Source organism: Carassius gibelio, chromosome B8 (assembly GCF_023724105.1).
Source record: "Carassius gibelio isolate Cgi1373 ecotype wild population from Czech Republic chromosome B8, carGib1.2-hapl.c, whole genome shotgun sequence".
Classification (NCBI taxonomy): domain Eukaryota; kingdom Metazoa; phylum Chordata; class Actinopteri; order Cypriniformes; family Cyprinidae; genus Carassius; species Carassius gibelio.
The window spans coordinates 5,656,384-5,684,226 of record NC_068403.1 but is presented as its reverse complement, the minus strand read 5'-3'; the positions used below and the strand labels follow the sequence as shown (position 1 = coordinate 5,684,226).

The following is a 27,843-nucleotide window of genomic DNA, read 5'->3' as shown; positions in this document are numbered from 1 at the left end:
CAGTTCACTCCGTTGAACACACTGTACTTCTAGCCTTGTTTTCATTTTTGTCAGCGTTCAACATGGTACCCTGAGTAAACTCTTTTTTAGGTATTTTGTCTTCTGATAAAATAATCTGATTTGAATATGGATCGGACAACTGAAATAAAAATAATAGAAATATTAGATGGAAAACACCAATTTATTTCAGTAAGATTCCTAAGTTTTGTTTAGTTTAATTAAACAAAAGTAACTAAGATCCGAATGAAATAAAAGCTTAAAATAAAACTAGAGGTGAAATTAAAAATAAATGAATTAAAATCTTACTTATAAAATTCCATTCAGGGATATTATCATTAACGAAAACTAATAGTATTAAAATATTTGTGTTAATTAAATAAAGCTGAAATAAAATGAAATAAATATTAAAAATAGCTTTTTCTAAGCCACTTTTCAATATTTTGTTTTGTTTCAGTAAGTTGAAGCACTAAAGTAACCAACTGAAACTAAAAAACAAATTCAACATAAATTAGAAAATGGATTAAAAATGCAACTTACAAATATATATCCCTTATTCAAAATATTAACTTACAAACTATTAACTTCAAACTATAATAGTATATAAAAAGTACTGACATGACACTGTTCTTAGCGTCAGTCTTATAGTCTTTTTTGGCTCTGATTGGAGGCTTTATTCTTAAATTTGTGTGATATGGAGGGGTTGATTTAGTTGTAGCGTTCTTCTTTACTTTAATGGTGTCTCAGGAGATTCAGAACAGACTCCTTGCACTTTTCCATGGCTCTGAGAGCGGTTGTACCTGCTACTGCGTCCTGTCTGGCTCGATCTTGGTCTCTCCGTTCTGCTTGTCACTGATGGATTTCTGCGAGAGGCGTGAGGACATGGTGGCGGCTTGAACCACAGCTTTGAAGCTGCGCTTGCGCTTCTGCACGTTCTGCTCCGGGTGGAAGATGATGACGTAGACTTTCGGTATGTAGAGCATCCCCAGAGACACAGAGGCACTCAGACTCATGGACACGGTCAGCGTCGTCGTCTGGATGAACATCTACATCAAACACAGGAAATGAAAGGTCAAGAGATGCAGGTCAAAGGACCAGCAGAATCAGTTCAGAACAATGCAGGATATTTTATAATGACAAAGTGATGCTAGACCCCATAATAAAATAAAGAAAACATGACAAATAAGATGGCTTTACTAGCTCAGTTGTCACTACAGCATAGTAATAGAGAGTATTAGTATTAATAGAGAGTATTATCTTTTGATTTTTATTCTGAAAAAAAAGATCCTTGTAATCAGTACTTCAACAGTATCTAAAAATCAAATTTACATACATACAAACACACACACACACACACACACACACACATACACACACACACATATATATATATATATATACATATATATATATATATATATATATATATATATATACACACACACACACACACACACATACACAAACATGCATGAAGTCATTTTTTAAAATGAACTAACAATGAAAAATACTCATAAAGCATTTATTAATCTCAGTTCAAATGAATGTAATGAAATATTAAACGGTAATTAAAAATAAAAATGATAAATGAAAAAAGCATGATAAATATTAAAGAATGAGCTTGAGCTAACAATGAACAGTTGTACTTTTATTAATTATTGTTAACAAATATGAATAAATGTATTTCTAATTGTTAGTTAATATTAGTTATGATAAGTAATGGACCTTATCATACAGTGTTACCATTAAAATGAATGTAATTATAAAAATAATGAATTCATAATTACTTTTTAAAAATATGTAATCATAATTTCGAAACATTACCATTTTGGTGTCTTTAGGTCTCTTATATGCTTTCAAAGGTTGCATTTATTTGTTTAAAAATACAGGAGAAAATGGTGAAATATTATTACTATTTATAATAACTGTGATCACTTTGGATATATTTTCAAATCTAATTTATTCCTGTGATGCAAAGCTGAATTTTCAGTATCATTACTCCAGTCTCCAGTCTCACATGATCCTTCAGAAATATTTTTTCTCATTCCTTATGATCAGTGTTGAAAACAGCTGAGCTGCTTAATATTTTTGCGGAAACCATGATACTTTGTTTGTTTACATTTATTTGAAAAATAAATATTTCTTTAGTGTCATTTAATGCCTCCTTGCTGAAAAAAGTGATTTATTTCATTCAGAAAAAATCTTACAGACCCCAGGAAAAGAAGCGCATTAATGGCATCCACATTCACTTTATAGCTCTTACTTTGTGTCAACTATCATTTTGTTTTCCTAAGATGAACAGAAGAAACATCAAACGTGACGCTTAAATAAAACACCTCCTAAGGCCTCCCGAGCAACATTTAGCAATAAAATGCTCCTTTGGACAGACCGTGGCTATGCATCAAAATAAACCTTCACAATGTTCATCATATGTGACTGCCAAGCCAAATAAAAGAGGGAACCTGCCCACCCAAACGCACATACAGTATTAGCACAGCACATCAGTGGGAAGCTACCTGGCTCGTTTAATCTATGCAGCAATAACTAATGCTCTAATTCCTAATTCCCGCTGACGAGGCTTCTGGCTTTATTATGATGGGTAGACATTGTCTTTCAGGCTCCAAAACACTCCCGTTATCAACCTCCTCCCACAGTCAAACCCCCGGACCCTCATTGGTGGGCGGAAGAGCTTTTGTCTCTGTGTCATGGTGTGTCTTTGGGAGATAAAGGGGAGAAATGAAATGTTGTTGTTTTTTCTCATCTCATCCCTTTCCATGTCTGCCATATCAAAGGCCTCTTCAAAAAAGAAACTGCGGCAATACAACTTGGACTTGTTATCGTGAGCCTGGCAGGTTGTTGCTTACTTCAGTGCCTTCATATTGAAATGACTTCATTTCACATAATTTTCTACTTAAGGACTTAAACGGCGACTAAGCTCTGCTCTTTTGTTGATGGATTGGAGCAGAACTGTGAGAACACATTGTGGTGCAAATCGGGGAAGTTGTTTTATAGCATGGCTATATATTGTGTTTTGAAGATGTGTAGTATTGCTTGCTGTCTTATTGTGAATGTATGAGAAAAGCATTAATAGCCTAAAATTTCTCACTGTCAGAGAATACGGCTTTCATTACAGTTTTTATATAAGATCAGTAACACAGAAACGGTTAGGAACACCTGCAAGTAATGATGAAAACACTTCCATAAAAACACAATTTTGCTTCCATGAAGTGATTTTTTGTGTAAAATAGAGTGGGATGGTATTTCTGACGTGATGTTAATCATATGACATTCCTCAAAGAAACTTTTTTTTCTTAGTGTGAAGATCATTACATTACGAAATAAATAATCTTTCCCACTATAAAGAATCTTTGAGGAATGAAATGTTTTTTTTTTTGTCACTTTATACACTAACAATCAAAAACTTGGGGTGTATTTTTTAAGAAGTGCCTATGCAAAAATACAGTAAAAAACAAAATATTGTAAAATGTTATTCAAATGTTTTAAAGGATGCTCTCAAGGCTGCATTTATCAGATCAAAAATATGGGGAAAAAAAACTAAATATTATAAAATAGCATAGCAATTATATAATTATATATATATATATATATATATATATATATATATATATATATATATATATATATATATATATATATATATATATATATATATATATATATATATATATATATATATGTATGAAAAAAATTTAAAATTTAGTTTTCAGCAATATTTCTTTTATTATCAATGCATGTTTTATTTATTTTTTGTGTAAACTATTTTTTGCGAGACCTTTTTTTTGGATTCTTTATTGAATAGAAAGTTCATAAGTACAGCATTTATTTGAAATAGAAACCTTTTGTAAACATTTATTTACTGTCACTTTTGAATTGAATGCATCCTTGCGGAGTAAAATTTGTAATTTCTTCTTTCAAACAAAAATCTTATTTTTGCGTATTTTGGATGTATAAAAATAGTCAGGCTTCCAAACATCTCGTTTTATGTTACAAGCAAAAAAGAAAATCATACAGGATTGGAACGACATGGTGCAAGTTAATGCATCGCATTTTTGGGTGAACTACTTGTTTCTCAACATTAGCAATGAATCTCATTATAACACAATTCTCACCTTCTCAGTGGACTGTGCTGTGCCAAAGAAAATAGGCACGAACGCCAGCCAGACGATGCAGGTGGTGTACATGGTGAAGCCGATGGGTTTAGCTTCGTTGAAGGTCTCAGGAACACCTCGGCTCTTGACCGCATACACAGTGCATGTGACCATCAGCAGGATACTGTAGCTCAGGCAACAGATGAGAGACAAATCAGCTATGTCACACTTCAGGATACCACGCGCCAACTCTGGATTGGGCGGCCGCTGCTCCTCGTAGTCCACAATGGTGTGTGGCGGCATCACACCAAACCAGATGAAAACACCCACAACCTGCGGAGAGACGAGGGGAAGAAAAAACTGATCATTAACGGCGAGACTGAGTCAGTCAGAAGGCCAGACTCATTTGTCAAGAGCTGCTGTTTGACTGATGTAGAATAAAGTGTAAAAGAAGCTGTGTTTTAGCCAGTCTACAGCAGACAAGACTTTGCACAAGATTACTGGTTAAAACAGGCCTGCTATCAGCCTGATTGCTCTTAATGATGGGTTTTAAAGTGCTTTTTTAAAGGCACAAAAGAAACTATAAGATCCTTTCCCCGCTTTGTAATAACGTGACCAGATTTCCGAAATGAAAAAAAAAGGGAATATGTCTAGTTCAGCTGAAATGTAGCACTTGAATTTTCAAAGTTTTTATTTTTTGAATTAAGACATTTTGTGTATTTTGACCATGATAAATGTAGATTGTCAAAAAAATAAAAAATAAATAATAATACAATGCACCCTTTATAATATGCCGTTACATTACTTTTCAAAGGTTTGGGGTAATTTTTTTTTGAAAGGAAGAATAACTTTAATTCAGCAAGGGTACATTAAACTTCTCAAAAGTCATACATTTATAATATTTAAAATGAATGCTTTCTATTCACAAAAAAATAAAATAAAAAATTATCATGGTTACCACTAAAATATGAAACAGCACAACAACTTAAAAAATTTATAATTATAAGAAATGTTTCTTCAGACATGACACTCAAGTCTGAAGTAATGGTGCTGAAAATTCAGCTTTGCATCACAGGAATAAATTACATTTGAGCACATATTCAAATAGAAAACACTTATTTAAAATTGTAATAATATTACACAGTTTTTACTGTATTTTGATCAAATAAATTTTATATAGCCTTGGGCTACATTAACTGTAGGTCCTTATTTTTTATTAGATGTTTAAAATGTAAAATTGTGCATTTTATGTCGGATATTGCACCATATTGCTTTAAATAAAAAACTTCTCGGTCACACTTTATTTTAGGGTCCAATTCTCACTATTAACTAACCATTAACTATGACTTTTGCATCAATTAACTCCTTTTGTGCTGCTTATTAATAGTTTATAAGGTAGTTGTTAAGTTTAACTTTATAAGCACTAATAAACAGCGACATGCTAATAAGCAACTAGTTAGAATGTGTATTTTCATTCAGTAAACATAGGTCAATAACATATAGTACAGTATGTGTTATTTACAGATCTGATATTAAAAGACTAGCATGTGTCTTAGAGCTACATCACAAACTGTGCTCAGACGCCTGTAATCAAATTCTATTATGAACTCATATACTTCCCATTTCATTCACACAGACGTGAAAATACATGTCTTAATTGTCCGAACTGCCTTCTGTCTAGCGAGTTATTTGCTATCTAAAACTGGAAAACGATGAAATCGAAATGACAAATTCTATTTGAAGATATAATATTTCTATGAGTATAATGTCCAAATGTAGCATAAGTTACTATTCTACATTTTAATCACCGGGTGAGAGCAGCTGTTTAAAGGCGTGATTTAGAGATGCACCTGTTCTCAATGGGAACATTCAAGTGACTCATCATCCCGACTGAAGGTGCTCATCAGGTAACGCGAGGAACTTTCCGAGGAACTTCTACGGCTGGGAGGAGAAGGGAACAGCAGCCGGCGGCCGGCGTGTTGCCGGGGAGACAGATGTTGCTGTCAGAATGGCTCAACGGAGTTCCGTTCTCCACTCGGCATCGGTGACACATCTGCCAACATGCGCTGGAGGAGGTGCCGAGAAACGTCCTGCTGTCAATCATTCTCCCGCAAACGTCCTGTTAATCTCGTCTCCCCCGTGCCTCCGCCGTGACTCATGCGCATCATTTTGGGGCTAAGCTCCAACTACAAAAGCCTCTATAATATTCTTTTGTAAAAGTTAAAATCAGCAGTTTTTGAGGTGTTTATCAGCAGACACGATGTGTATCGACAGCGGTGGGGCTTTCTTGTCAACTGTAAATCATTTTGGAATCTGTTGCTTTTGCACATTAGCGTGTTCGGCACGTTTGCTGGCACAAGCAGAATGAAGCCCCGGCACTCAACATGATGAGGTCTGCAGGCAGCTTATCAGCTTCCACAGAGTGTATAAACACAGGAGAATCTGCTCGACTGGGAAGCAGCTATTGACAAAACCTCAAAATTCATCCATAGGGGCGTGTTGAGAATGGAACGACAGCACAGGGGCTTTAGTTTCCATAACCAGTGGCTCTGTGGTGCTCTTGAACCTGTGTTTGGCTGGCTGGAGGGAGACAGCCGGTGAATTCTGTGCAATGTGCAGCAGAATTTTCTTTATTAATTCAGTTAATTAATGTTTTATTCTATCATTCAATCTTTTGGCCTTGCATTCCTCTTCCAAGCTGCCACAGCAGTTTTTAACATATATATGAGGCTAAACACTAAAGGTGACGTGTGTTATTTTTTATATTAACTACTTTTGCTATGCAAAACTTAATATGCGGAGGTAATTTGTCAATTTTCTAGATATACATGTACAATAGTGTTCAAAGATTGGGGGCAGTAAGATTAATACTTTTCATATTTAATTAGTTTTTGTAATAGTTTGACATAGTTTTAAGAAATAGTCTAGGTTCTACAGTTAAAGGTCACTAATAAAATTTTATGTAGGGTTTTTTTAAAATAGGAAAATAATACTTTAATTTAGCAAGAATGCCGTAAATTAATCAAAAGTGACAGTAAAATCATTTATCAAGCTACCAAAGATTCCTATTTTACTAAATCCTGTTCTTCCGAACTTTTAATTCATTAAAGAATGTTGAAAAAAATGTATAATGTTTTCACAAAAACATCAAGGAGCACAACTGATTATAATAAGAAATATTTCTTGACCAGCAAATCAGTATATCAGAATGATTCCTGAAGGATCGCGTGACAGTGAAGACTGGAGGAATGATGCTGAAAATTCAGCTGCGCATCACAGGAATAAATTACATTTTAAAATATATCCTAATAGTATACAGTTATTTTAAATTTTAATAATATTTTACAATATCACAGTTTTTACTGTACTTTTAAACAAATAAATGCATCCTTGGTGAGCATAAGATACTTCTTTTTAAAATCATAAAAAAATTTACCAACCCCAAACTTTTGAACTATAATGTAAATACTTAATAAAAAAAAAGAATCATTATTTTTTCAAACCAGCCCAACAGAGTAACCAGTTCCATGAGATTTGGAGAATTATAGGATATGCAATACAGCGATTATCACCAATTGGCTTGAAACTTTAACTTCACATGCTCACCTGTACTGAGATCAGTATGAAGGTGATCATAAGTTGCGATGTGGGGCTGATGAATTTCGGCGGTGTGACGGACTTCTTGCCCTGCTCGAAGATGCGGTAGATCCGGTTGGTCTTTGTAAGCATGGCCGAGTACGTAATGCACATTCCCAGCCCCAGCAGCAGCCTGCGGAAAGCACACACCACCGTCCCCGGCTCAGCGATCATCAAGAAGGTGATGAAGTAGATGAGGAAGATTCCCGTTAGGAGCACGTAGCTGAGCTCACGGCCTGCGGCCCTCACGATGGGGGTGTCGTTGAAGCGGATGAAGGTGATGATGACGGACAGTGTGGCCAGGATGCCAAGAATGGCCAGGAACAGAGGGATCATGGCCCAGGGAGAATGCCACTCCAGCTTGATGATGGGAGTTGGGCGGCAGGCCGTACGGTTGAGAGTCGGCCGCATGTCGAAAGGGCACATCTCGCAGTTGAACTCGTCAGCTTGGAACTGATAGCCATCACAGAGCTCACAGTGCCAGCAGCATGGGACGCCCTTCACCATCTTCTTCCTCTCGCCCGAGCGGCACGGAAAACTGCAAACCGAGTCCGGAATCTGACGGGATCCACCAGTCCACTGCATCTCTTCCACCTGATGAAATACAGAGAATATTTACAAACAATTAAAAAGTCACCTGTTGAACCAAACAGATCATACTTGTAAGTTCAAGATACACATACAGTGCAGCAAAAATGTTGGGCTCTGTACGATTTTGTAATTTAAAAAAAATAAATAAAACGTCTCTTATGCTCACCAAGGCTGCATTTATTTGATTAAAAATACAGTAAACACAGTAACATTGTGAAATAGTATTACAATTTAAAATAACGGTTTTCTATTTGAATATGTTTTATTTCATATAATTATTTCATATAATATAATTTATTTCTGTGATTGTAAAGTTCATTCTAATACACTGATTTGCTGCTCAAGAAACATTTCTGATTATTGTCAACGTTGAATTCAGTTGTACTGCTTAATACTTAATCACTTAATACAGCATTTATGTTAAAGTATGAATTTCTGTGAAAATGATTACAATTTGAAATAACAATTTTCTATTGGAATATATTTCAAAATGTAATTTATGTGATGCAAATCTGAATTTTCAGCATCATTACTTCAGTCTCCAGTGTCACATCACATTTCTTATAACTATAAATGCTGCTTCATATTTATGAAAATTATTTTGTATCTTCATAAATGTATTGCACTGTCACTTTTAATAAATTTAATGCATCCTTGCTTAATAAAAGTATTAATTTCTTACACAAAAATGTGTACTGCCCCCAAACTTTTTAATAGTAGTGCATTTAGACAAATAACCAAATTAATAGCTCTAACAAGACAACTATCTTATTATGATTGCTTACATTTGTTTAGTGTCCATGAAACAGTGTTATCATTGTTTAAACATAATAAGACTTTACCAAAACATTAAATACATTTTTTTATTAAAACATTTAAAAAATAAACATTTTTATGGAATAAGTGGGGGGACAATTTGCATTTTATGAGTCTTCAGACTCTTATATCTTGTACATATTATTGGATCCTTAAGATGTGAATATAATTAATGTATAATTGAAGCAAATTTACATTGAGTCGCAGGTTATTGGTCCACTGGCCGATGACTCTGTATCCTGGATTGGTGGTGTTGGTCATCTGGTACTGAAAGATGTCATAGCGTCCAGGAGCATCTCCGTTTTCATTAAACAGAACAGCAGTGCCGGCACTACCTACAAATCATCATACAAGATACATCATTCATGTCATTATTTTACAGAAACAACAACAACAAACAAAACTCAGTTTGGCCTGTTTTTATTTTAGATGCATATATCTGCTAAGCTACTTACCAAAAACCACAAAACCATTCTGATGTCTTGTCTTTAAAGAAATACATACAGATGTGATAGCAGATAATAGTTGAGAACATCCTCTCTTCAGAGGAGCGCGATCATATAAAGAGACGTACCCTGATCACCTCCTCTTCCTGTCACTGCTTCTTCTCCACTGAGACTCTGAACATCTTCACTTCGCTCTACACCCATCTGTCATATAAACGCTCCGTTCATGCATACTTTATCCTGCTGCACGTCATTACAGGTAGTGATGTCTGTTTTTAGTCCATGTTTAGATCTGAATGGCAAACTAATGCACTACAGACAAATGTTTCCCTGTGATTGAATATGTGTGCCCTGGATGGAGAAGGATTTGTGTTCTCCTTGTTTGCTCTTTGCTGTATAGGAGGAAGACAGCTTCATTTGAAATTCTAAAGTGGAAAAGGGACTTATTTTCCATGTGATTTTCTTCTTCGCAATAATGCACATTGCTTGTTCAGCCAACTCCCTCCAGGCGAGCTTTCACCAAATGTTTGTCACTCTTGAGGAAGTGATTTAATGGAAATTCCTTCATGGCCAGCTTCACAATGCCAGAGCAACACTACATTTACCTACCAGAACTTTGCCATTTTCTGGAGATGTTTCTGGCCACAATGGTACTGGGAAGAACTAATTATATATAAACACCCCATTAAAAGACATTCGTAACACATATAATGACAATAATGTCACACATTTTAACATTAAAGTGTATAGAATGCAAATCATTTTGTAGGACGGGACTTGATTTTATCAGTCAGGATTTGATTGGACTATGAAAAATTGCTTTGATTTTAGTGGTTAATAGAAAATACATTTTAGAGGTGGAGAAATTAATATATATATTTAAATAAAATTCTTTAGAATAATATGCACTTGTGGATTGTAGATTTATTTATTTATTTAAATAAACAGAGTTCCTATGATATATGATATTGTATAATATTTCATAATATTTTAATAAACATTTTCAGTATTAAATTATGCTTTCAACTGATTAGAAGTCATAGTAAATAAATTTATAATGTTACCAAAGATATCCATTTCAAATAAATGAAGTCCTTTTAAATTAAATGTAAATAAACAATAAAACATTAATAAAATAAATTTTTTTATATTAAAATAAAGCATTTCAACTGTTCTCCACATTGATAATACAAATAAATAAAAAATGATCATGTAACACAAATTTTAAATGACATTTTACAATTTCATATTAGAACACAAAACAGTTATTGTAAATTGCAATTATGTTTCATAATAATGAGATTTTCAGTGATTTTCAGCAAAATAGCCATTTAAACTTATTGTAGAGCATAAAGCTACTGTACACTTTAATTAAATATAAAAGAGCTCTCCATTTCCATATTTACATTACCATTCTTTTAACAGAAACTTTTTTTTATCCAAAATGCTTACCAATAAGGCGTACAAATAAATAAATAAATGCATCCTAACTTTCTCAATAATAACTAAAGTCATACAGATTTGAAACGACATGATAACAGAATTTTAATTTGTTGATTAAAATTCAAATATCTAAGGGCAGGCTCATGTCAATATTCATGACCCTTGTGCTCAATCCAAACGAGCCTGTGAGGTTAAACTCTTCATGGGGTTTAGTTTGAACCTTTCAACATCTTTTGGCATCTAGCCTAATGGCATTTCTGATGCCAGTCAGGTCTCATCTTCAGTGATTCTGATTTAGCATGATGTCGACTCACCATTGAAGTTGACCGAGTGGATGTAGCTAAGCAGCGAGCGTCCCTCCACTGGGTCCATCTTATCGCATACGCCCGTGGCTCCAGGGCACAAATCCTGGTGCATGTTGTGCAAAGCATGAGCCATAGCATAAACCGCATCAATTACAAACTGAACCTTGCCCTCTTGCTCATAATGAGAATCACGACTGATCCGTTCTTCTCCTGAGAGAGAGAAAGAGTAACATGAACAAAGTGAGACAGCAATGCGATGAATGAAAAAGTTGGAGAAGGTGAAAGATAAGTAGGACAGAGGACATTAAAGAGCTTTTTAGGTCAGCTGTCATTACTTCAAACATCAGTTAACTTGCAAACGGCTATCGGGAGCTCTCACCTGTGCATTTCTTCTTTTCTGGGTCGATTTTGATACCTGGACGTGTCAGTTTGCACCTGAAGTCATCCTCCCAGAATTCAGCAAACCATATATTCCTGCGGTTGTTCTCCAGGGATCGAGTGGTGAAGTACTGGTCAAATCCTGATTAAAAAGCAGAAAAATGACCAATTTTATCCTTATAGTGGAATCGATATAAAAAAAAAACACACACACAGCATGAAATAGAAGTTGCAACCAACTTTACTTTCATTTCTGAGTAAAACAGTTATCGAGCATGAAAGGGTGAGATTTAATTTTATTTGTCGATTATTGATTGGATTGTGAAAAGTGAGTTGGGGGCAGATTCACAACCATTTGTGGTTCCCTTTCAGTGAACAGTTTTTAAAAGAACACTTTTTTTTCTTACTGTGAAGAACATTTTAATATAAATATAAAACTTATACAATAATATATTAGAACTTTTTTCACTATAAATAAATTTTTAGCATTGAAAACATTTCTATTGATTTTAAAAGTTCTTCTTGGAACAATAAATGCAAATAAAGAAGCCTTATTCTGAAGTCCCAATTTCCTTGTAAAAATTATAAAAACACAAATGAATCAATCGCAATACAATCACGGACATCCATCTTTTTAATACAGACTTAAAAGATGCATATCTATATTTCAAACCTTCAATAGATGCTCTTTTGGGCAGAATGGTGACGGCACCCTCAGCCACTTCCTCCTGGTCCAGGATCGGAGAGCTCTTGGCACCCCAGCTGTCCGATCCCACAAACTTGAATTGACCAGTCAAATTGGACTTCCTCGCAGCCTCCAGGACCTGCCTGGACAAGAAACAGCACAGCTAAACTATTATACTGAAGTAAAGTCATTCTAACTGATATTACAGGGCACACACTGTATCTCTTGCTATTGTGCAGCATTTTAGTATTTTGAACAGAAATATGATCTGTCGGGTAATTACCAATCATGTCCTTACAATCATGTACTGTATCAATTTATAACAAAGAAAGAAATAAAACAAGAATTGTGTTTTGTTTTGCTAGTGAGATAGGTGCATTCCTCTTTAATATCCATCAATGACCAACTCTTAAATTATTACATTTGCACACAAATGTACTTTGTTCATAAATGTAAAAGAAACGTTGGGAGGAACCAAGCTGTGGAAGTCCTTATAATATACAAAGCACAACTGCATGCATACACAAATGTTAACATGACATATACTTGTATAAAATTCGCTGAATAAAAGTACCTTCATGAAATTCAAATATCAAATTGTTATTTAGTGTGGCACTTAACCAAGTTATCATGAATTAAGCCATTCAGTTATGCATTTTGTTTCAGCACTGAAGACGTGGTTGACAGTTCATGCAGTGTGAGCGACAGCTCGTGTTCACAGGAGTGTTTTAATGAGGGGGAAACTTCAACTGCACAGACATTCTCCACCACAGAAGCCTGTCAAAAAGCATCAGCAACAAGCCATATGGATTAGAGACAGTGACACCCAAACACAGAGTGGTAAACCGTCAATGGCGATAGCAAAGTATTGTCTGAGTTTATTTGGTACTTCTGAATTTACAAAGTCAAACATGGAAAATAAAAAAGCAAAAGGACATTATGCAATGAGAAATGCAGTATCCTGAAATTTGTATCTGCTCTTATGATGTATGAAAAGGTCAGCCCAAGAGATAAATTGATAAAGACAGCATATTTTGGATTAGACAGCATAGCACCTCCTAAATTAAATTTTCCGGGCAGATTTAGCACGTCCTGAGTTGTCCTAAGGGCAATGTTGCAATCACACATGTGATACAGTACGTCACACTCTTCAGATGCACAATTATCATTTAAAAGGAAGAAATATTCAGGTAATTAAAAGCCAGTGGAACAACAGAACATCTGTACATAAACATTACATTAACTACAGATGTTAAATGTAAAAAATAGTTCTAAAATCATGGTCTGGAGAATTAAAGGAATAGTTCAGCCACAAATTAAAATTAAAATACTCATGCTCAAGATGTAGATGAATTGGTTTTTGATTGGAATAGATTTGGAGAAATGTAGCATTACATGACTTGCTCACCAATGGATCCTCTGCAGTAAATGGGTGCCATCAGAATAAGAGTCCAAACAGCTGATAAAAACATCACAATAATCCACAAGTAATCCACACCACTCAGGTCCATCAATTAAGTCAAGTCAAGTCGGCTTTATTGTCACTTTATTGCACTGTACAATGAAAAGGTCATCTGCACAAAACAAGCACCTTTAACAAGTGAAAACAGTGCAGTTCTAAACAATATGTTGGTGGATTTTGATGTGAGAGGAAAACAGGAGATGGATTTTTTTTTCAATGGAGGAAGTGTTATGGATTATATACTGGTTTAAAGTGCCTCAATCGTCTGTTTGTTTCTTCAAAACACGCTTTCATTTCAGAAGATGTTAATTGATGTACTGGAGAAGACTACTGTGATGTTTTTATCAGCTGTTCTGATGGCACCCATTCACTGCAGAGGATCCATTGGTGAGCAAGTGAGCAATTTAGCTAAATTTCTCAAACTTTTTTTAATTCTATACATTTTCAGCCAATTTTTTGGTGAACTATTCCTTTAATGAAGAACCTTTTTTTCAAAATATGGTTCTTTAAAAAATAAAAAGTTATTTGTTTCAAAAATTGGTTCTAAAATGGTTTCTGTTTGTGTATCAGGACAATGCACTAATCATACACATCTGTGATCATGTAATTGCTTAAGAGTAAGTTTCTGGCCTAACACTGCGGCCATTGTTTCCTCTTCAGGTTTGCTGTTCTGGAGCCAACTCCATTTACATGCATGAGCATGTGTGATGCATTGCATATCAAAAGCAAAGTATCCCATATTGTCTTATCACTACATCAAAGGACGTTTTCCCTAATTGCACATACTTTGCATTTAGTATTTAATTTTTACAAATATCCCCTAAATGTCACAGATATTAAAAGTTAGTTCAATCATATCAAATAATCCACATGTGCCCTTGTTACCAGTCAACCATTATCAAATCTGTGACAACATTAGTCTACTGCACCGCGACAGATGGAACGAACAGTTTGTTCCAGACAGAACCATTAAAAAAACTATGAAAAAGAGCCACTGTTACACTCCCATTATCCATCTGTTATAGACAAAATCTTCAAATTCTAAATATAAAAATGTAATGTTGCTTGTAAACATTTAATAAGTGAATATTTTGGGTTAAACACAACATAAAATAATGAACATTAAATCAAAATTCACACTCTCTGCCTAAACACTCCTTTACTTTAATACTTCTTAGGGTAAGCCAATCACGCATGTTTTTTCAAGAGAAAAAACATGTTCGACTTCTTAATCTTTTATCAGAATCTGCGTCTGAAACAACTTTTTCAGCTGACTTCTCTTATTTGTTAACCAACATCTTGTCAAACAGTGCAATGGGTTTGTTAACGTCACTTCAAGCTGGCGTTCCTCAGTTGTAAAAAATAATAATAAAAAATGCTTGTGAAATCATACAGTTACAGTTCAATTATAGCAGACAAAATCTGTTAGCTGGTTGTAACAGTGAAACCAAAGCACTTGAATTCACATGAACACATTTTCAAAATCTTCCTTCCGAGAGGGATGCATGTGCAGAATGTTATAAGGCTTTCAAGGCCTTGCTGAACAAACATGCATTAAGCATATGCTTCACTTACTTGATGTCGTCCTCATGGGCGAAGATGATGACTCCTCGAGCATTGGGGGTCTCCATTAGTCTCTTAATGATCTTGTCAAACTCTCCTGGTTTGGGCTCTCGTGGGATCTTTAAGGACTGAGCGATGCACAGACCTCCTTTGTCACAGAGAGAGAGAGATGGACACCAATGCAGAAATTTTTCTCTCCTAAAATGTGACTCACTTTCTATTTATATTAATGACCGTCATGAAATTCTGGCAGCAGATGGGTACAAATGCATGCAGCTGTCTCTGTCATGCTCCTCTTTGGAACTTTTTGAAATATAGCATATTAATGGAAAGCCCAATCTGGATCATTCTATATGCTTCAGTGTGTTTCAAATCCATAGATTACCACAGAACAGAATCCAAAGCCTGATAACTGTATGGATACTGTACCTGCCTCTCGAGAGATCTGAACGAAGGCATCTACTCCGCTTTCACCATAGTTCCCCTCCGACGCTAATGTGGACACATAGTTCCAGCCCAGCGCCTTCACGATGTCCACCATAGCTTGGGCCTGGTAGGAGTCTGGAGGTACCACTCGAGAGAAGAAGTCATAGCGGTTATTGTCACTCAACTCTGGTGCTGTGGAGGCATAGCTGATCTGAGGGATCTGGAAGAAAAATAAGAGATATACATGCATTTCTAAAGCCAGTTAGTCTGTTTGGCAACCGTCTTTCTAACATCCCCGGAAAACTTTTTAAGTGCATGCATAAATGCATAAATTATTGAATAAATAAATAAATATATAAATAAATCAATTGATTTATTTATTTATAAATTTTCTTATTTTTTGTTTTGGTTTCCAATAGAAATATCAAATATAAAAATCCTCAAAACTAAATTAATTAAAGGGAAGATTATAAAAATTACATGTACATATATCTTATAAAACTTGAAGCATATTCTATTTTTAGGTAAATTCTATTATCAAAATTAAAATAAAATAGAACCAGAATTATTTATATTTTAGAAATGTAAAAAAAAAAAAGTATTCAAACACAATAAAATAAGTCCAGGGGCATGACGTTACTCCCCCCTTCAATGTAGAAATAACATGGGGAGGGGAGTGGGGGGGGACAAGGGAGGAGGACGGATATCCAGGAGAGGAGACGACAGAGGGAGGAGCCAGGGAGGAGACCAGAGGAGCTTGGAGCAGGAGGAGTCCTGCTGGACCCAGTCCACAGCCATGATGTCAACCCACTAGGGAGCCAACGGAGGGAGGAGGAATGGACGAGGAATGGCCGCAGACTCCAGGGAGCCGTCCAATGGTGGTGGAGCAGGTGGAGGATGAGCCCGAGGTGGAGACAGAGAGCCAACGAGCCAGGGGGACACAGAGGATCTGGGGGGCCAGGGTGGAGCTGAGGGCTCTGGGAACCGAGGTGGAGATCCGGGGTGGAGCTAGAGCGACTGAGGACCAAGATGGAGCTGGTGAGAGGAAGAATCCCAATGGAGCTGGAAGGATGGAGTGACAAGGTGCAACCAGAGGAGTCCAGAGGCGATGGTGGGTAGACGCCCAACCAAGACAGAGCAAGAGGGATGAGGGAGCCCAGTGGAGCTGATAGATTAATGGTTGATGGTGGAGGTGAGGGAGACTCTGACCAGGATGACACTGGAGGATGGCAGTCCCATGGGGCATGCACCACAATGATGGTGGGCAGAGGGGATGCCAGATGACAGCAGTGGAGGAGGCTGGAGTCGGTATTTTCGAGGAGCTGGCACTGGAGTGCACTTTCTAGCAGCAGCTTAAGATCCGCACAGCGGGGAGATGATGGTCTGGGCTCTGGGTCAGGAGTGGCACTGGCCAGTGTCCATTCCACTTAGGTGGTGAAATTCCCTCGGGGACCGACCTCGGACGACAGTGATCTGTACGAGATGTTCAAACTGGCATTGTAGAACGCACAGAGCACATCATTCGGGTAGTTGGTGAGTATACAGAACAGTCTGGTGTGGCTCCCCGAGTGATTTGGCAAAGGAGGGGATCCATGGGACACAACGGAAAGAAAAACACTGGGAGAAAAACGAAAATAAAACGGAGTGGAAACACGCATTAAACTGTTTAGGTCAGTTCTTCAAGAAGTCAAGAAGCGAGGAGACGAGGAATTCATGAAATGAGAGTCTCTAATAATCCAAATGGGAAACATAGACTACATGGAAGACAAATACAACAACCGACAAATACAAACTGAAAGGACTTCTTATAACGACAGGATAATCAGGGAAACACCGGTGCATAGAATAACTGATTAACAGGGAGACAGATACATTGTCAGGATTCTTTTTTAAATTTTAAATAAAGCATTTATTTGAAATACAAATCTTTTGTAACATTATAAATGTCATTTTTGATCAGTTTAATGCAATCTAATAAATAATCTAATAAGATTACTTTAAAAAATAATAATAAAAAACATACGCCAAATGGTAGTACGTATTTGCTGAAAATACATTTTAAATGTATTTAATTAATAACGTTTAATTAATCTTGTTTTAAATATTTTGCCTAGAAAACAAGATCTGATCAGATTTAGAGAAAAAACAAATCTTACATTTCCAGCTTGCATTTGGAAAACATATCAAATCACCAATAAAATGGTGATAAAAAACTTTATCACAAAGTTTCTCCATTGGCTCAAAAGAGTTTTAGCACGCTACTTTATAAATTCATAGACCACTTAAGATTTGACAACAAAATGTAGTAGTGAATTATGTGTGCTATTGCATCATTTGTCTGGAGCAAATGCAGATGGCTGCTGTTGGTTTCATCATGATTTGTCTCTAGGCCTCAAATACGGTTCACCCAGTGACTGATAAACCTAGATAGACTCCAGCTTTTTATAGCAGGAGAAGTGAAGCAGCGATCATGTCTCGTCAGCTAATGCGCAGAAGGAAAGCAAGGTCTCGGCATGTGGGTGAGCAGCAGAGGTGTCCTTACAACAGGTAGATGGATGAAAGAACGAACCATTTGACAGATTATCCATGAGGATAAGAGAGGTTTTAGTCAAATTAAGTTAAGCACAGGAGGAGAGATACAGAGATCAGGAGGGGGGAGGCAAAGAATTCATTTAACACTGATTATGTGTGGCGGCCCCCACCAATGAGACTTTAACCCAGCATTTCACAATCCTGCACATTTCAGTGTCTAAAAAATCTGACACACCCAATTCAGGTCATGGAGCACTCCACTAATCAACTGATGAAATGAATCAGGTGTGTTAGATAACAGACATTTATATAATTGCTGTGACGGTACCATGGTACTAGGACCAGGTATTGACACAGATTTCACGTTTGGATTTGATTCGATATTGTACATTGGAAATATTTCCGGTTCATGACAAAGAAAAAAATATTGTGAAATTTTCTAATTCAAATAAACATATATTCATATATTTAAAAAAATAATTTATTCATGTGATGACAATACTGAATACTGTAAAAAAAAAATATTGTGATTTTGACAGTAAAACACTGTAAAAAATGCTACAGTAAATACCTGTTTACTGTTTAACTGTAACTTTCTATACTTTGTTCAGGGAATAAATTTAGTTACATTTAATGTAGTTTTTCAGTAAAATACTGTAAAAAAATACTGGTTTTGGAAGTGAAAAATTTTAAACATATTTAAAATACGTAAATTGACCCTTCCAGAATCCCTTGCATGACACTTCATAATTAATGTTTTTTTTTTTTAAATAACATGTTTCTTTTTATTTTTTTCTTACATCTAATGTTGTTAAATTAATGTTTAGTGTTTGTGTGAATGACACTGTGCACCTTCTATATAAAAGTATTGCTCTCCTCAGCTCGTAGAAAAGCTATTTGTGATGAGCTTTGGTTCATCATCTGACTTTCTCATCACCACCAGTTTTTGGTGGTTATCAGTGCATTACAATGGTTCAAAACAGATATTAGTACTTGGCTCTTTAACTTTACATCAGACAATAGGGGTGGCAGTGGCTCAGTGGTTGTATGTAGTTTGTCTACAAACCGGAAGGTTGGTGGTTCAATCCCCGGCTCCACCTCACCAAGTGTCGAGGTGTCCTTGAGCAAGACACCTAACCCCAGCTGCTCCCGACGAGCTGGATGGCGCCTTGAATGGCAGACACTGCAGTCGGTGTGTGAATGGGTGAATGTGAGGCAAATTGTAAAGTGCTTTGGATGGCCACGTGGTCTGTATATAGCGCTATATAAATGTAGTCCATTTACCATAATGAAATATAGTATTTTATTGGGAATGAATGTTATTTCTGTTAAACCTAAAATGTTGCTACCATATTTTTTATGGTGAAGTAGTGATTAAGTCTTTTCCGTGAGCTGACTCTTTCGGACAGTTGCATGCGGTTAAAAAAAACATTTCATCAGGTCTTTTACACCCTAACGTAATGATGTCATTCGCAATGACATAATGATCTCAAGTTTAGTGTCCCGGGCCGGAATGAAAATACACATTTAAATATGTAAAGTCAGTAGTCATAACTTCAGTCAGTTAAAACATCATAATAGTGGCAATCTGGCGAAACTTTAATTTATTTAATAACAAATAAACCGCTGAAGACTTAAATCCTCATATGCACATCACTGCCTGTTACTGTTATTGGGTGCTTGGTTGCAAAACTTAATTGTAAACTTTTCGGAAAAGGTCCCTTTATGTTCATTATTCAGCTCGCTGCACACATGCTGCTCTACTTGGTGTTCATCTTCAGTTCTCTCTTCACAGCAGTTCAGTCAGTGTACAGTTTGAGTAAATTAATTACACCGGAATATTGGTTTATTTTGACACAGAGGGAGTGTCAGCCACGTAAAAAATGTGATTAACTTAAGTAATTTGTGGATTAACGCAAACTGTTTCAAACTATTCAGTCCGATTTGGTGAACTGGTTCAACCGGTTCACTAAAAAGAACTGGTTACAGTAAATCGAACAATTCGTTCGCGAACCGGACATCACTACGGTAAAGTTCTGGCAACCACAGCTGCCGGTATTTTACAGTAAATGTCAGTTTTTTTTTTTTTGTACAGTGAATCTTCAGCCGCCATTAATCAAATCTTCAGTGGTCGGATCTATCTGAAACTATAATACAATAAAAAATCAAATGTAAAAAAATAATAGAAAGTTAACTAATGCAACTTTCTCCTAACTAATTTTGTTGTATTATAAATGCCTTCTGTTTCACTTTTGGTTAATTTAACCAATCAGCACTCCAACTTTTTGTTGAAATATGAGTGAGTTGATATTTTTGTCACTCTTCTGAGGAAAATGTCCTTCACTTGTTTTGGCAATGTACCGAATGTGTCCGATTTTTTTAGTGATCATCTGATCTCATTTTGTCTCAATCCGAAGTTCCAAATTAAAATCAAACGACTCACAATCTGCGGTCCGAATTTTCAAAAAAAATATTGAAAAGAGGTAAATAAGGCTCTGTCTAGCCATGTGATATCACATGTGGTCAATATTACAATAATGGTTACATACACATATATTTAATTGTTTGATTAATATTATTGCTTGGGACAATTTAATAGTTGATGGATATTGGTATGGACTTCTCCCTAGCGTCCCTACTAAATTCTACGCAAAAGTTATTGTACGACTTTCATCATCCCTGGAATATAGTAGATGAGGGGAATTAACACAGGTTTGGAAAGATATGAGGATGAGTAAATAATGACATAGCAGAAAAAAGTCTGATTCTGTCCTAACAGAACTGATTCTCAGAATTAATAGTGTAAATTGTGGTAAATTTCACTGCACCCCACTTTTGGGAGGGATGATTCTCCAGCTGGACAGGACGCTGGCTCAGACAGAGCTATTTATTATTCTGCACTAGTTCATCATGACTCTGTAACAGGACTGTTCAGCTCCTCTCGACACGATCCAAATCCAACCTTTTAATCACAGTAATGGCTCCTGTCTGGCCCTGATCTGTTTCCACGCACTTCACTAAAGCCCTTATTTCTGTTACATGCATCAAGTATATGTGTATGTTTGTATTTATACATGAATGCTTATTTTTGTGTGCATGTCCAACTGTGGGCTGTATGCAAAATTAATCATATTTTCACACTCGTAAAGCAATATCATGTTTAATATCCCATTTTTCACCCTAGGAAATCAATGACTTCTGATTCAGTTTTCTGCTTCTTGGATGTTTCAGTATGTTTAAAAAAAAAACATAATCAGAAAATTATTCAGATGATATTTTATATCTTGCTTGAAATGGCCAAAACAACAAAATCTGCTTTTGCAAAGTCAGAGATAGCAATAAGAATTAATTTCCCATCAAATTCTTCCAAGACCAAATGATCTGAGCTGCACTCCACATTCAGTTTATACTGTAGCTCTGTACTCTCGCTGTAATCAACAGTTGAATGAGAACCATCCGAAACATTACATTTATTCATTTAGCAGATGCTTTTATCCAAAGTGACATGCAAATGAGGAACATCACAAGCTATGTTTTCATAAGAGCTAACAATATTCATAGTACGGAATGCCAACTTTAAAGTATTAACTAGACTAGTTGAATTACAAGCTAGAAGAAACACAGTGGATACTTCATTTAAACATAACTAAGAGAACACTAATATGTTTCTAAAAAAGCGATAAAAGTGCAACCTCTGAGCAATAAAACTGTGTTTAGGGAGTTGATCTCTTTTGTTTGTCTTTTTACAACAACAAATCAATCCATCATGCTGTCGCCACCGGTCTCCATCAAATGACCCGAATACAGTTCACATAAAGTTTGAGTCGACTCTTACGTGCCACTTGCTGAAAGTGCATTTATGAATCATTGGTTATAGCCTAGAATTGCAATTTTCTTGATTAATTAGACTTAGCAGTTAATTAGAAGCTTTGAGCCAAGTCTTCTGCTTCCCAGACAAACATTTGATAAAAGAATTGCTCAGCATGTTTATCAAAAACGTTGCTTTTATTTTCACCTTGTGAAGTTTAAAAAAAAATCACTACACAAGATATTTAGAGCTGAACTGTTTCATGGTTAATTAGACCTTGACTGAATCCATTGCAATAAATAATCTTAGAAAATATGATTGAGTCACAAAGCATGACTGTAAATATCCTGACATTGTTTTGTTATGAGAAATGCCCCCTGGATATATCTAAATATTATTAGTGTTTGCAAACTATTGCTCGACTATTATACTCGAGGTTAAGGATTTGAACAATAAATACAAACATAAATGATTCCTCAAACTTCCAAGTGACTGGACTTTTAGCTCAGTGGGGGGACACATAGATTGCAATAATATTTCAACAGAGATAGATATCTGAATGCGTTTCTGATTCAGTAGCTACTATAGGTAAATAACAAGAAAAACAACAAAGGGCAGTAAAAGGTAAAACTTATAAACCAGAGTGTTACGTGTTTAAGATTGTGTTTATATGATCAAGATAAAAAAAAAATCTAAATTGTGATAATAAACAGTCATTTGCAGCATCAAGAAGCATAATGGACTTTTTTTTTTTTTTTGTGAATCAAAAACAAATAATGTAACCCGTGTTTGATTCATGAACAAATGACTCTTTAGGCCAGTTTTATATATATATATATATATATATATATATATATATATATATATATATATATATATATTTATATATATATATATATATATATATATATATATATTTATATATATATATATATATATATATATATATATATATATATATATATATATATATATATATATATATATATATATATATATATATATATATATCCAAAGTGACACATATATGATCACTTCAATATTTGGACAATGCCATTCTGTCCCCTGGATAGACCATGTATTAAAGGTCTAGTGTGACTCAATACTTATGTTTATAAATGATAACTCTCTCTCCTGATGGAAGGAAGCAGAAAGAGACAGATTTACCATATGTTGAACAAATCAATCAGACACATAAATGTCTAGAATATTTGAGCGAATGCTTTCACATGCCATGAAATGAAGTGTACATTTACTGTAGCCTGTGTCCTTAAAGGAATGTCCCAGGTTCAATACAAGTTCAGTTCTTTCAATAGCTTGCTGTCACTTAAATAATTTGATCTCATCCCTCAGTTTGAAAACCAAGCCCAAAAACATCATATTTATTATACATGAACAGTCAATGGGAGTCAACGGGGCATTTTTCAAGGTTCAAAAGCACATTGCAGCTTTTTGTTGAAGCACTTATATTAATTCTTCCACACAAAAAGCTGTGTTTGTTTTTTTTGTTTGTTTTTTTTTTTGGTGGGGGCTGCAAAGTTGTAATAATCCTTTAAGCGCTGAGACTGTTCTAGGCGGATGAACTTTTGCTGTCTTACTGACATAATTCCTTTGTTTGGATTTTCCTCTACATAAACAGAAGAGAATTCACATGTTTACTGGGAGCACACATTCATAACAGATGTTGAAATAACTGCACATGCATTTCTACTGTAAACACATTCTTTTTTTTTTACTCCGTGACCATTAAAAGCTAAACTTACTTACTTTAATCATTGTCTACTGTGCATGCCACGCATCCAGCTAATGTAATGGTGATTTCACGCAAATACATCAACATATAAGTAGGACAATTAACTGGACTTCACACTGGCAAGTGAAAACTGTACTGATGACAGCCTGAAAATCCAGTGTCTCTATGCATCATAATAGCAACTGACACAAGAAAAAGTTCACTCAAAAGCATTCCCTAGTTCAACAAAAATAACCACGATTTTCTCAGTTGAATTAACTGTTACAGACATCAGTGCAATTACTGACCATTTACCTCACAATAACAGCAATTAGAGGAAACTCTGACAGCCAAGGTGTCTGTGAAAACTCAGCTCCTTTGGAACGACTAATGCAATGACTATTTATTCACAAAGAAACTGTAGAAATCATAAATCTATAATTCTATAAAACTATATTTCCTTCATTGACCCATTGCATGCAATTTCTAAATGATTAATGCTCAAGCATGCACCTCACTAAATGATTTCAGTCCTCAAAACTCTTACCGTTAAACATTTGTCCTAGTGATTAATTTCTCTTTCCTTTCTTTAGCACTTCTTTTACAGACTTAATTTGAGTTTTCTGAACAGAAGCCAGCAGATTATTGCACCAAAGGTCCTCTAATTTTGCAGCTAAGAGCCACTGATGTGCTTTCCAAACCCCTAGACTTGGTTTAATGGCTGAGGGTGAAGACAGTGTAATTAAGGACCGAAATAAACTCACACAAGAACATAAACACAAACTTCTCTAAAAACGCTTTTCGATTTTAGGATAGCAAATAAACAATCTTATCAAGATTTAAAAGAATGGATACCGAAAAATTAACATTTGCTGAATATTTATTCACCCTCAGCCCATCCGAGATGTTGATGAGTTTGTTTGTTCTTCACAACAGATTTGGAGAAATGTAGCATTACATCACTTGCTCACCGATGGATCCTCTGGAGTGAATGGGTGCCGTCAGAATGAGAGTCCAAACAGCTGATAAAAACATCACAATGATCCACACAAAAAATCTAATCTGCATGAAACAACTCCATCATTAAGGCTTTTTAATATATAGGCTTTCTCAAATGAAAAAAAATTTATCTGCTGCTGTTCTCTTACAACAAAATCCACCAATTAAATTGTTTAGAACTGTTTTTGCTTATGATGAACTGTGCTTGAGCTGTGCATATTTCTTTCCTGATTCAGGTGTGATAACTGGATAAAGCAACATTATAGGATATAGGATATTTTAGCTGAAAGCATGGTTTAAAGCTAAAAACATATTGATGTTTCTTACAAACACTCAGATTTTCACTTTACAAGACATTCATTGATGGACTGTAGTGGTGTGGATTATTGTGATGTTTTTATGAGCTGTTTTGGACTCTCATCTGACGGCACCCATTCACTGCAGAGGATCCTTTGCTGAGCTAGAGATGCAATGATTTCTTCAAATCTTTTCCATTGAAGAAACAAACTCTTGGATAGCCTGAGGATGATCAAATTTCCATCTTTGGGTGAACATGCTTACAGTATCTTCTGTTGTTCAAACTCTGCTGTATTTGCTGCAGATTCATCCATCACTTGGTAAGAGTTAGTAATAAAGCAACATGGACAGGTTGTGTGACATACAAACTATGCAAGGTAAATGAAAATATGACAAAAACTACATTATGAGATGAACACATGAGGCGCAGGTGAGAACCGGTGCAGTAAATACATTTTCTCTTTCAGCTGAACTGTCATGGTTTGAATAAAATCATTCTGGGCAAGTTTGTAAAGTTAGATAAACGTGAACAACAAAACATCATGGTTTAAAACAAATACATCCCTACCCATAAGGATCACACTCTCTCTTAATAGCTCCACCCCCAAATTCATAAACATGCTATGCCACTCCCCCTTTATGAGTGGACACGCCCCTTACTGGAGATTGGCTATAAAAGTGTTTTGGTTTTCAGGACAATCCACATTAAACAGCATTTCTCAGAATTCACTTACCAGACCTTTTATGGAGCATGCATTTGACTGCAACTCTAGCAACCCTTTAAATCTTGTTTATTAATCAAGGAAACATTTCTCATTTAGTTTAACTTGATGTACTAAAATATCTAAAATGCAAATAAAATTATTAAAAACTACATGAACATATTTAAAAATAAGATTACAAAGATTACAAATACCCTTTTCAAAGATTTTAATGAAAATTAAAAAGAAGACAGAAAATATAAACAAATTAAACCATCAATAAAACAATGAGATGAGATACTAAAATAACCAAGGTATCTACACTGCTTTATGAAATGTAATCAAATCTATGTTGGAATGCAAATATTCATGCAAAAGCATAGCTAAAAGCATCTGCACAGAGAATATTTCAGACCTAAGTCATTTTCATTTGAACATTTTCACATGCAAGTCTAAGCAAAAAGAGACGTACCTTTGAATTTAAGTAAAATGTGTAAAAATAAATAAATAAATATTAAACTTTAAATAATTTATGATGGCTATTAGACAGACTAAAAATGCATCTCAAAGGAGATCAGGAGTCCACAAAAAAAGAAAAAAAAAAAGTCCTGCAATATTAATGCTGTTCGAATTTCCTATTAGCCACAATTTCCTGCTTGGTTCGCCAAATTAGGAAAGAGCTTTAAAGAAACCCCTTTGTTATCTATAAAAACAACATGCTCGTGTTGAGCTCAAATAAGAGCCCCTGTCTTACATGCAGTGAATCTCTTTGTTTTTTAACCTCATGTGATTGTTTTGGCGAGAGGCAGTCAAACTCCTCTGTTCTACACGTATCTGAATCTGCCCCATAAAACTAAGAGTCAGCGAGGGATCTCCGCAGAGTTTTATGCCACATAAAGACGAGCCGTTAAAAATTGAGAACCTGAAGCTGTTTCATGAGCCAGAGCACTAAGTCTTATCATTAAAAAAACATGTGGTTTGCTACCGTGTCCCATCCAGCCAGAACGACCACAGAGGCGACATTTACAGTTATGCAACTGCTGCACTGCTGAAGTGCTGATTTTACTGCAGGTCTGTTGGGGCTTATGTGCCGCTTTCATTGGAAGGTCTGTGACCGCTCTGTAATCCAAATGAGTATGTGTGTGTGTGTGTGTGTGTGCATCTAAGAAAGATGTCTGAGCGACTCAGAGAAAGACGTGTGTTTATATATGTACATGTATGACTCCCAGCATGCTCTGTTTCTGAAAAGGTGCACTGAAGGTCTGTGCTTGCTCACAGATGTGTCTTCACTGTCTGTTAAGCGGGAAGGACGTGCCGTCTTTAAAGTGAGCGTGTGACAGGGAGAGTCATTACCGTGGGGTGAAGTAAAATCTCATTTAACTCGCCCTGACTGTGGAAAGCATGAGATACGGCCCCTCTTGTGACTTTCACGTCAAGAAACTCTGAACTAAAAACTCATGCCGCATCCCAATTCATAAACTATCTGTCCTAAACAGCATGTGAGATTAGAATTAGTTCATCACAAATTATGGTTAATTGAAAAGTGTGCCAAAGGTTCCTGGATGGATATCCAAGTGTGCATTGATGCATGTTTTGTTTGGTTAACACCCACTGCAATCCCTGCATGAAAAGAAGAGTTTGTGGCAGTGCTATTTTTAATTTGTTCAGCTGCAGAAAATGGTGCCAAATGTAATATATGACATAAACTGCACTGTAGTAATAAAGAGTGTTAGATTGCCATATGTTATCTATAAGGCAATATGTAACGTCTACATATATTAAGCTACATGCATTCTCTGGCTAGATTAAGATGTAAGTTTAAGATGTATGACATATCTAAAATCCCCATAGTAAAATTTGTATACATGTATATGACATCTTTATGATGATTTTGCTATATGGTAATATATTTAGCAC

General features: G+C 35.5%; 1 protein-coding gene across 1 annotated transcript in view; it reads right to left on the bottom strand.

Annotated features, from left to right (window-relative positions):
* Positions 1–27,843, bottom strand: part of grm6a (glutamate receptor, metabotropic 6a) — a 48,779-nt gene that overhangs the window by 5,597 nt on the left and 15,339 nt on the right. The window contains exons 3-11 of the mRNA XM_052562643.1: positions 15,861–16,077; positions 15,444–15,579; positions 12,395–12,549; positions 11,723–11,863; positions 11,353–11,553; positions 9,345–9,484; positions 7,713–8,336; positions 4,128–4,439; positions 798–1,043 (exon numbers count right to left, since the gene is read on the bottom strand). Coding sequence (XP_052418603.1) covers positions 801–1,043; positions 4,128–4,439; positions 7,713–8,336; positions 9,345–9,484; positions 11,353–11,553; positions 11,723–11,863; positions 12,395–12,549; positions 15,444–15,579; positions 15,861–16,077 — 2,169 coding nt within the window. The 3' untranslated portion in view covers positions 798–800. The remainder of the gene's footprint in view (positions 1–797; positions 1,044–4,127; positions 4,440–7,712; positions 8,337–9,344; positions 9,485–11,352; positions 11,554–11,722; positions 11,864–12,394; positions 12,550–15,443; positions 15,580–15,860; positions 16,078–27,843) is intronic.